The sequence below is a fragment of the Pseudorasbora parva genome, chromosome 2, assembly GCF_024679245.1.
Source record: "Pseudorasbora parva isolate DD20220531a chromosome 2, ASM2467924v1, whole genome shotgun sequence".
Taxonomy (NCBI): domain Eukaryota; kingdom Metazoa; phylum Chordata; class Actinopteri; order Cypriniformes; family Gobionidae; genus Pseudorasbora; species Pseudorasbora parva.
In genome coordinates this window covers 52168431-52180131 of record NC_090173.1, presented here as the reverse complement: position 1 = coordinate 52180131, position 11701 = coordinate 52168431, and the positions used below count along the sequence as shown (strand labels likewise).

At 36.1% G+C, this 11701-nt stretch overlaps 1 protein-coding gene across 1 annotated transcript; it reads left to right on the top strand.

Moving 5' to 3' along the window:
- The first annotated feature begins 521 nt into the window (after positions 1 to 521).
- LOC137046924 (MKI67 FHA domain-interacting nucleolar phosphoprotein) lies at positions 522 to 6610 on the top strand. Its single transcript, XM_067424402.1, has 6 exons — positions 522 to 636; positions 1323 to 1485; positions 1593 to 1702; positions 3415 to 3510; positions 5202 to 5348; positions 6319 to 6610. The coding sequence occupies exons 3-6, from the start codon at positions 1634 to 1636 to the stop codon at positions 6373 to 6375; spliced, it is 369 nt and encodes a 122-aa protein (XP_067280503.1). The 5' UTR covers positions 522 to 636; positions 1323 to 1485; positions 1593 to 1633; the 3' UTR covers positions 6376 to 6610.
- Positions 6611 to 11701: the final 5091 nt, after the last annotated feature.

Genomic DNA, 11701 nt, shown 5'->3' with positions numbered 1-11701 from the left:
GTTAGGGTCAGGTGTGGTGGTTTGGCTCAGTGGGTCCTTGAGTGTTGTAAATACACTGGCAGCAAGATAAATAGAGCACGAGAGGAAGATGACCCCCTCAGCATATGTTAATGTGACACCTTAAACCTGACTTTAGGGTCACATAAGTGCTTTTCTACATGAGTATTGGGGTTTTACAGAAAATACCCCTTCTTATGTATCTTTATTAAGGAATAGAATGACTTCACTTCGGTACTAGATGTAGTATCAGCATGTTTTGGAGAAATGTTTTATTTATAATTAGTTAAGATGTCCTCAACCTTGGAGGAAACCGGTATTCTGTGGAGTTTGTGTGTGTCTGTGTGTGTGTCTGTGTGTGTGTCTGTGTGTGTGTGTGTGTGTGTGTGTCTGTGTGTGTGTCTGTGTGTGTGTGTGTGTCTGTCTGTGTGTCTGTGTGTCTGTGTGTCTGTCTGTGTGTCTGTGTGTCTGTCTGTGTGTGTCTGTCTGTGTGTGTCTGTCTGTGTGTGTCGGTCTGTGTGTGCGTGTGTGCGTGTGTGTGTGTGTGTGTGTGTACCAGATCTGTGCAGGCTTAATGTTGGAGATGGACATTTCTGCAGACAACGGCAGACTTGAAGGCACTTTTCTGTGGCCTCTGAGGTACAGGACTTAAATCACCTTTCTTTCCCATTCTGGCATTCAGTTTGGAGTTCAGGAGATTGTCTTGGCCAGGACCACACCCCTAAATGCATTGAAGCAACTGCCATTTGATTGGTTGATTAGATAATTGCATTAATGAGAAATTGAACATGTGTTCCTAATAATCCTTTAGGTGAGTGTACAAGGTGCACAGTGTCATTCACACAACCACTAAACACCATCATGGCAATACACATGAAATAAAATAAATAAAAATGCAATAAACATTAATTTAACAACATTAGATGTAACATGAAGCTCAAATGTACATAAATGCACGTTTTTACATTAATTACACTGTTGACACTTCCCTTACACCTACATAAAATGTGAAGTGTCACACAGGGAATTTGGGGAATGTCAATTTACATTTTTTTTAACTTTAAATTACACAATGACTTCTTTTTCCACTTCCAAAAACTGTAACTAATTGTTTTTACTGTTAATTCAAATGCAAGGTTAGATGTTACATTAATTCACTGTATATAGTACATAAACTTACTGTACTATATACTGTACTTACTGAAAGTTTTTCACCGTAGCAATAGTCTTTTACCATTAAAATCACAATAGTTTGTTACAGTGTAACAACAGTGTATGCAGTAGTAAAGCTAAGCAGTGGGGGATGTTTTGTTTCATCCTGTTAGCCTAAATTCTGAAGAATTGTGTCACATGATGGCCAGAGCATTCTGTGGGAGGAGTTTCTTATACCTGTCTGGACTTCCACCTTATAAAGGAGCTACTTTGGTTCATTTGGCTCACAACATCACACCATTCAAACTACAACTCTTGAGGGAGGGCATGTGTAGTGTGAGTTTCTTTTCCTCTTATAATTTAGCCTTTTCCCAATACTTTTACATCTTCTGCATCTGTTCTAATTAATTAATAAACAGCTTTTTTTGCTTTTATTTCCCCAGTCATTGTATCGTCGTACTCATTCTGTGTATAGAGTTTAACAATGGGGTCCACAAAACGTTTATACATCTGTCTTCCAGAAGAAGAGAAGCTTCTAAGATTTGGAGAATGGGTAAGCTTGATTAAACTGTTAAAAAATAATTGATTTGCAGGGCCATTTTTATCTTTATGAAGACATTTAAAATGTAGCATGACACTCCATAATATAAAATAGTTCTATACAATGTATTGATTTTAAATGAATTCCTAACTGAATGTCTGTTAATTATAAAATTAACCCAACAGTATTAATACAAAAATATGGCTTAGTATGTCTTCTAGAACATCTAAAACTTCTTTAAACAAAGCATTTTACTAAACAAATAAAACATCATTGTCTTGTTTTTGGGGAAAATAACTCAAAATGAAGTGAGTTTTATTAAGTGAGTCTTAAAACAAACCGAAAACAAGATTATGTTGTTTACACCACTGGCAGATTATTTTGCTCTTAGCTCATTTAAGAGTAATATTTTTCCAAAATAAGACAATAACTTTTGCCTGTCTTGTAAATGCTTCTTAATGTAAGAATTTTTAGATGTTTGGACTAGAAACAAGACAAAAATACTAAGTAAGAAAAGCATTTTTGCAGTGTAGGCATAAATAATCCACAAAATATCATAACAAAATAATCCAAAATGGATCAACAACTTCCAAAGTTTGAGCATGATAAATTATTGGCAGGCTGATAGAGCCTTCATCTACAAAGAAACAGACCACAATCACATCTGTTTTGCAGTCTACAGGTTAAATATGAGTGATATTTAGGTGATATTTTATCAATGATACCTGTCTGAAAACAGGGATGTTATCTGAGTGCCAATTGACTTTTTGGCTTTCAGTGTAAGTTTAAAGGGTTAGTTCACCAAAATGAAACTGTGATGTTTATCTGCTCACCCCCAGGACATCAGATGTAGGTGTTTTTGTTTCTTCAGTAGAACACACAAAGATTTTTAACTCCAACCGTTGCTGTATAATGCGTGTCAATGGGGTGTATTTCTATGAGAGTAAAAAACACACAGACATACGAATCCAAATTAAACCCTGTGGCTCGTGACGACGCATTGATGTCTTAAGACATGAAATGATCGGTTTCTACGAGAAACCCAACAGTATTAATGGTATTTTTTTTAACCTTATTTCAGAAGGTCAAAATAACGGTGCAATTATAGCTATGTGTGCATAGATGCCTCATTCGACTGATCCGTGTGTGTGTGTGTGTGTGTGTGTGTGTGTGTGTGTGTGTGTGTGTGTGTGTGTGTGTGTGTGTGTGTGTGTGTGATCGTGTCAGGTTTTTGACCTTTGGCGGAAGTAATGCCGTTGGTAATACTAGATGAGATTCCTCTGCTATGAGGTAAAAAAAATACCATTAATACTGTTGGGTTTCTCGCAGAAAGAGATCGTTTCATGTCTTAAGACATCAATGTGTCGTCACGAGCCACATGGTTTAATATGGATTCGTATGTCTGTGTGTTTTTTACTATCATAGAAATACACCCCAATGACATGCATTAAGGAACAGTTGGAGTTAAAAATCTTCATTTGTGTTCTACTGAAGAAACAAACACACCTACATCTGATGTCCTGGGGGTGAGCAGATAAACATCAAACTTGGTTGAACTATCCCTTTAAGATTTTTGGGAAAAATCCCTTAAAAAAAATCCCTTTTAAAATCCCCTTTAAAAATCCCTTTTTAGATTTTGCATGATGCTGCTAATACACATTAGAGGTTTGGAGAATGGATGAAAGTATGCCATTTGATTGATGTCATCTTGTCTACCTTTCTAGGACCATGGGATTGTTGTTACAGATCTGAATCCGCTTTTGAGTAAAAGTGAGCTTTTCAACTACTTTCAAAGGTTCGGGACCATTACAGAATTTGATGTAAGTACTGATTTCAGTTGCCATGTTTGTAATCCCTTGCAGTATTTTTTTGTTTTGATGATTAGTCTTTATTGTTTCTATTATTAGGCTTCTTCTGTTTATTGTCAGTTATTGTTCTCCCGTGGTTGTTGTTTAGTTACCGCCAGGTTTGTCTCCTTGTTTCCTTGCATTCCTTTGTTACTATCAAATGTTGCCAATCTAGATTAGTGACTTTTTTTTTCTTTCTTTTTTACAACTCTTTTCATTCAGCTGGTTAACAGGGTTACTGCAGGTTTAAACAAGGCAATTTTGAGACCTTTTTGAAAACAATTTATTAATAATTAAAGAATATATAAGGAATAAACTGAAGGGAACACAACACATCAATATGTTCTCTACACATACATGTCTAAGAACACAATGAGTTATATTAGACACACTTCAAAGTTTGAAATAACTTTAATTCATTTTACCAAAAAAAAAATAGCTTTAAAGTTTATGATAAGAAATCTTGTAAAAGTGATTTTATGATTAAAACAAGAACAAATATCCGCCAAGGGGTTCATGAGCATTAATAAATGCTCATTACATAAGTTATTGTCATATCCCAGGGCAGATATTTGTCCTTGTTTAAGGCATTAACTTAAATTTGTTCAATTTCTCTGAAAACTTAATTTCTTCACTTTGCATGTCAAGTAAATGTATTTTTATTAAAGGATGTTTTTTTAAATTTGTACTGGAAAACAAAAACCCTGATCAAATCTGTTGCATTTTACAGTTTATTCCAAATGTTTTGAAGAGACTCGATCGCTTTATATGATAAATGAAAGTCTCATGGGTTTGGAGTAAATGATGACAGAATTTTGATTTGTGGTTGAACTATATCCCTTTAAGTTTTCTGACCTTCTTATGATTTATTCATCCAATTTGACAAATTCTGTGACATTATACAGTAAATTAAATTTTTATGAATGTATGATAGAATTATGTCCATGTTTTCTGCATCTCAGAAATCATAGGGCCACAATTCAATGCCAGGATATTCAATTTAAGACTTTCTGCTCCATTTTAAGATTTTTTTTTTAATTATAAAAGGTCAAATTAAGACGTTTTTAAGACTCACGGAAACATGTAGTCAGTCACTGTATCACACTCTTGAATGAGAACAGCATTCAGCTGTTTTAAAGTATAGGTTTTTTGTAAAAAAAAAAAAAAAATGTACACAATATGTTGAGTCAAACATTCAACCCAACCAGCTGGTTCAAAACAACCTAGTGTAACGTGTGTGTTCAGTTTTGGTTTCATTTCCCTGTGTTTGTAGTTTGTTTCCTTGATTGTTAATTAGTCACTCACACCCGTATCCGTTCGTGTTGATTACATGTGCCTTGTATTAAAGCCATGAGTTTCCTGTGTCCTGTATGTTTTACGGTTGTGTTGTCTGTGGATGTATTGTTTATTTCACCGAATCTCCTGAATTAACGTGACACCTAGCCCTGGGCCTTCTCTATTGTTGACCCAGTGCTGGGTTACCACAATGGCACAAAATTAGGTGGTTTTTAACCCAACATTTTTATGAGAGTGTAGTATACTTTGCAATAGTGTAATTGTGTAGCACACAAGCCCTTCTCTTGATGCCTGTGTTTCTTTGATCTTAATTTGTAATGTTCAAATGCTCATTTTCTTGTAATTTGTAAACTTTTCTCAATGAACAGATCACGATCGACAAGTCGTCGGGATGGCCGAAGGGTGTGGGCTTTGTGAGATATTCGTCTTCAGAGGAAGCTCAAGCAGCAGAAGCAGATGGCCCACACTACTTTGGAGGCTTTCTGACATGGATCAGAAAAGTTATTACGCCAAAAGTGAGTTAAAATACTGTTAGTCGCAGGGAGGCTTAGACTCACAGTCTGGTCTAGATTGGCTTATCATTCACCAGCAGAAAATGGTCTTTCTGACTCATCTGGTTGGCAAAGGGAAGCCTGCTGATTAAGATAGCTATGAAGGCCTGATAGGGACACAGGCATGCCAGAATCCCAATCCAAAAACATCCATTAACCTTAATGACAGTTCGCCCAGAATACCCAGAATGCATACCCAGCCCGGCCGGTAAGCTACATGCCTTCAGGTTGCCATTATCGCTCATTTTATTAAAAGTGGTTCCTCCCACTTTTTGGCAGTCCTTAGAGAGGTCTTGCATCTAAATGTCTACTTTTTTCAATAATTATTGACATTCAGACACCAGAGAATATTCCTGCACTGGTTTGTTTCCGATCAGGCTAAAATCCTAGGACTAGATTGTAAAAGTAGGTTTTTCAAAATTATCCAAAACACCTGAAAATGTATCCAGAATGACGAGCAAATCCGAGGCACACATCTGTTTTGAGCCAAGGATTCCTAAAACACACCAAACAGTTTAGGAGTTATGAGAAATTTTGCACTTTTGACCGCTGTAGCGCCCCCATCGGGCCGATTGGGGTGAGCCTCGGCTGTAGACAGTGTGAGTACTGACAGCCCTCAAAGTTTCAAGTCTCTACAACTTAGGGTTTGTTCTGCCCGGTCAGTTTTAGGTGAGAATGCTGATCCTTCAAAATTTTAACAATTACAATAAGGTTTCACAACCCCGAAGTGACAGAACCCTGACAATTACAGAATTTGTAATTTCACAATTTTCCAAAGTTCTTAATAAAAAAGTATTATTAGAATGTCTTACAAAGACAAAATACTATTTAATGTGTCACTTTTTTAAATGTCTTGCTGTTTCTTTGTAGCTATTTGTGAAATGTACAAGCCATGCACCCAGTTACAACTTTTCTTTTTTATCTGTTTCTTCAGAGCCAGTTTGACAGCCAGTTAAACACTCCTCATCCTTCCAGTCAAATGTGTGTGTGAAGTAGCTGGCTGGAGTGATTTGCACTAAACCTCATCATACCATTTTGCTGAAAAAAAATGTGCAATTGTTTCATTAAAACTGTGAAAACCTGTATTTCTATGTAAATTGTTGATTTTTGTACTTTCATTTTTACATTTTAAAAATCCTGTTTGCTTTAATGTTTATAAAATGCCCATACTGTGAAGGATCTCTTTATGTATGCCTGAGATGTTGAATAAATATATTCTCAGAGAAGTTATTTCTTATTGTCTTTTTGTTGAGAAAGATTTTAATTAAAGTTTGTATGTGATAATAATGGGAACTATGACATCAATTTAGAACAGAATTATTATTCTTTTTTTTTAATACAGAGTGCTTCTGTGAACGAACGTCCTTCCACTGAAAGCTATTTCTTCTGAATTTGTGAACATTTAAACGATGTGAAATGTGAATGTTAATCTCAGTCCAAGATCTTCCAGTGGGAGCCTTTTGTATTGGTTAATATTAATAATGTATCCTCTTCAGATTATATCATTATGCCCATACCTCAAAGTAACACGTTAATTTGACATATCCTGTGATCTGATGATTGTAGTGTATACAAATAATACCATGTTTGCTAGGTTTAACACTCAGAGTATAGGCAACACAACATTTCTTTTTTGGCATCTTCCTCTTTTTTCAGACACTGCCAAACAGTGGTATTCAAAAATCACCACATTTTGTCTAACCAAAGATGATAATCTTAGTTAAAGCCATAGCACTATAACCTAAAGAGGATATTCTTCAGTTACTGAACATATGAATGACATACTTCTTTTTATACCATCCTCCCCCATCAGAGCCTTGTGTTAACTCGTGATGTCTTCTTTAGCACGTAGCACATGCATTGCACGCAGTTAAAAACATCAATTCTGCTTCGCTCATCGCTATACATTCTTCACACATCCTCATTGTAATGCATGTCCACGTGATGCAGTCCGCACAATATTAGGAAATGACAGGCTGTTTGTGTTCGTATCTCACACGACCCCATATGGTCCGAGACCTTTGACCTCTTTATGATCATCACGTGGCTGGGCCAAGATTTACCACAACGTGACATTGGTGTCAATGAAGGCCTTTCTGAGCCATCGGATTTCAACAAGAATATCTTCATCTGTGTTCCGACATTAGGGTAAGTAATTAATGACTCAATTTTCATTTTTGGGTGAACTAATCCTTTGAAACTAAAGTTTCAAGGAAATGTTGCTATAATGTCGCTAAAGCCAGAGGAGGTGCTGATCTCAGATTCCTCCAAGCAAATGATCCAAGAGTGTTGAAGTAATGGCTGGCCAACAAGGTGCAAGCCCCTCGTAATGGGGTGCAGAAGGGTCACAGCCCAGTCGGGCCTATAGAGACAGAGCTACACACGCCATAATCTGCACTCTAAATAAATATGCTGGGTTAAAAACAACTCAAGTTGGGTTAAAAATGGACAAACCCAGAAATTGGGTTGTTTGGACCCACAGTGAATGGACCCATTGAAAGAATTCAATTCCTGGGTTTGTCCATTTTTAACCCAACTTGAGTTGTTCTTGAGATGAAAACCATGGCCACCTGAATGCACTCTATGCTGGGCATCAAAGGGATGGGACATTTTAGGTTTATTTTTCTCCATCATGCCCTGATGGAGTTTTGGTTCCTCGCCACTGTCGCCTTTGGCTTGGCTTGCTCAGTTGGGGACGCTAAAATTTCGATGCTATTCAAATAAATATCCAAATAAAATGTATTTATTAGGTCTTAATTATTTGTATCAACTATAATAATGATCTGCCAACATTGTCGCTATATGATAAATTAAAATAAGCTGATAGCATCACAGTGCCAAATTTCACATTGACAGACACATGATGTCATTGTTTTATTCTGCTTTTATAGAATCCATCATGTCATTTTCCATTGTGGTCTGGTATGGAAGTCTGTCAGTGAAAAACAAGAATTCTTTGAATCGAATTGTCAAGTGGGCAAGCAAGATAATAGGGGTAAATCAACGGACTCTAGAATACTTCTATACAACCCAGTTGTATAGGAAGGCAAGTTCTATTTTGAGAGACGAGTTGCATCCCTTAAGGAACGGGTTTCAGGTACTACCATCGGGTTGCCGGTTTGTGGCCCCAAAATGGAAAACAAGACGCTACAGGAACACTTTTGTTCCTGCTGCAATTGAGATTTTAAATAGTAATAATAAGAAGACAGATGTTTTAGTGTGAGATATTGGGTAGGCAAGAGGGGATGTGTCTGGTGCAGCCTGGTTGTATTTTGTTATTAACTTGTATACTTGTATGTGATTGTATCATGTCCTTTGTATGTGTTGTTTCTTCTTTGGACAATGAAATTTATTAATTTGCAAAACAATTTTACCTTTGGGTACGAAATAAAAATAACTTGACCTTGACTGTTTTCTCCAGAACGACTGTACAGCCAAATCTAATATTGTTGCAATATTATCCTGTTTGACACTGTGAAGCTGCTTTGACACAATCGTCATTGTAAAAGCGCTATACGTTGACTTGACATGACATTAAACAAAAGGGCCTGAAGTTGGCTTCGGAGGCAGTGGAAGTTGCTTCAAGACGGATATTGATACGGAGAGGAGAGCTGCGACTGAAGTAGTGGAACCTGGACACAAGTCGGGCTTTATTTACCCTGGCTGACGGTGTCTAAAGACCTGAAAACACAGATGACCCCGAGAAACAACACTGATGTGGTTTGCTAGAAGTTCATTATATGAATGGGTGTACGTACATGTTTGTTTTGAATTTGAGAATGTTGTGCTATTTTATAATCTTTTAACATACCATACCAACATTTATGCTGTGGGGGATTATTTATTCATTAAACATGATGGATGTTCTTATCATTGGAATCATTTCCTTAATTTAGCACTTCAATTGAATCAACAGTTATTATTACTGTACTGTTATTAATATTTTACTATTATCTAAAATGAATAACCATTAACGTGAGGTTGTTTGACTCCTCCAAAAGATATCAGGCCAGCAAATAGGTTAACCCAGAAAGCTGGGTCAAAATAACGTGTTCTGTCTAATTTTTTCCAAGCACTGGGTTGCCAAATAACTGGATGAATCCAGCATTTCTTTGAATGTGCCTCCTTTTTTTCTTTTTGCACAATGATGGATTGCATCTTAATTCACTTTAAAACCAAAGGTTTTGTTTAGCTGGTAATCGTCATGTTTCTTCCAGAGTTCAAATGAGATTGAAATGCAATTATAGCAAGTGTCTGTGCACCTGAGTAGCTGTACACCAGGGATGGGCAACTTAAAGGGGGGTGAAACACTCAGTTTCAGTCAATCTCATGTCAATCTTGAGTACCTATAGAGTAGTATTGCATCCTTCATATCTCCGAAAAGTCTTTAGTTTTATTATATTTATAAAAGAAATATGGGCTGTACCGAGTCTTTCCGGAAAAAAAACAGGCGAAATCTACAAGTGGGTGAGTTTTGATTTTGATTAGGGTTGGAGCTAAACTCTGCAGGCCCTCCAGGACCGAAGTTTCCCATCCCTACTGTACACAATTGGGACCATCCAGACAATTTTGGGATCTCAATGGTTATGGTCTCTGACGCCTATTTTATCATGCAACAATCTATTTTTTTATTATTATTATTTTTACATAGAACATGCATTGAATATAAAAAATATGCACCAGCTTGAACAATTATGACATTAATTTGCCTCATTTATATATATATAAACATCAAAAGTTGAGATAACTCAAAGTTTGTACAACTATTGACCCTAAGTTGAGAAAACTCAAAAATGTTCTGCAGCTGTTTGCCTTAAACTTTTAAAGTTTAAGAAAACTTTAATTATTTATTTAATTTAATTGGAAGAAAATTAATAAGACATTAAATGTCAGATTTATGTTTTATGTCAGATACTCAATTTAATTATTTTGATAATTAATGTTATAAATATTTAATATTTAATTAAATTAATAAATGAATTAAAAAATAACTTAAATCAAATTAATTCAGTAGTATCAACAAAAGTCATATTTGCACTGCAGTGGCACAAGCTAAAAAAATATATTTTAATAAAAAAATGTTCACTAGATTAAAATATGAATCAAGTTATTATTAATTCACCAACGAAGCAAGTGGCTGTATTTCTAAACGAGTCATTGAGTCAGATTTGTTCAAAAGTAACGAAACATTGCATCTGCACAACACTTCTGCCATGGCTTTCATTGGAACTATCATTTTCACTTAAAGGGGTCATGAACTGGCTTTTTAATACTATTGTCTGAGGTCAATTTATGATGTTTGCATGATTTTTATATTCAAAAACATCATAATGAATAAGTAACCCACTGCTATGATTGAGTAACAGTTTTGTATATTACAATGAGCTTCGGCTCCGCCATCAGTACACATGGGAATTGTTTTGAAAACTTCCAATGTGGAAAATGGCAACGGGAATGATTCGCCCATACATGTTTGACCCAGATGGCCCTATTTTAACCATCTGAGCTCATGGTGCCTATGGGCCCTATCACATACCCAGCACGAGTGTTTTTTGCTTGATGCTGTTATAATTTTCACATCCAGCTCCATGTTGTTTAAATAGCATATGCACCCATCTGTTCACTCATAGACGTGCTGGTCTGAAAACCAGGCCTCCTCTGGCTCGATGCGTTTTTAAATGCATTTACGTCTTTAAATGCTTTTAAAACCAAGCTTAAAACAGTAGACTGCCTCAATTGTTTGTGATTGTTTCTCATAAGCTGCTATTTTAATGTTGTATGTATGTTGTAACTGTTTTTAATTGTATTACTTGGCTGCCTCTTGGCCAGGACTCCCTGAAAAAGAGGTTCTTATTCTCAATGGGACTCTCCTGGTTAAATAAAATAAAAAAAGTGTTCAGACGCATTGTTGCTGTTTTGAGGAACTGAAACCCGACTGCACCATTGACCAAGCGTCAGTCTTTCCGCTCTCCGCTTGACTGGCTCTTTAAGGGAAGTGTATTCTCTGCAGAATGCAGTTAAAGGTTAGTTCACCCAGCAGTGTTAATTCTGTCATTAGTTCCTCGCCCAAACCTCTAAGCCCTTCACTCATCTTCAGAACACAAATTCAAATATTTTTGGATTAAATCCATGAGATCTCAAAATGTTTTCCCTTGTTTTGGTCATATACACAACCCATATGCATTTCCACACATTACTAGGGATGGCAGACATTATGAAAATCTCATTCCACGATGCCAGCAGGCTAATTTTATATAACTATAATAAGTAGGTCTATAGTAACAATATATATTTGTTATTTTATTCCATCTTTGTTA

Excerpts from the sequence above, each read along its gene's own strand:
- LOC137046924 (XM_067424402.1), top strand. The coding sequence starts at position 1,634 with ATGGGGTCCACAAAACGTTTATACATCTGTCTTCCAGAAGAAGAGAAG. Across the intron at positions 1,703-3,414 it reads TTCTAAGATTTGGAGAATGG|GACCATGGGATTGTTGTTAC; the intron begins GTAAGCTTGATT and ends CTACCTTTCTAG. Across the intron at positions 5,349-6,318 it reads GAAAAGTTATTACGCCAAAA|AGCCAGTTTGACAGCCAGTT; the intron begins GTGAGTTAAAAT and ends CTGTTTCTTCAG.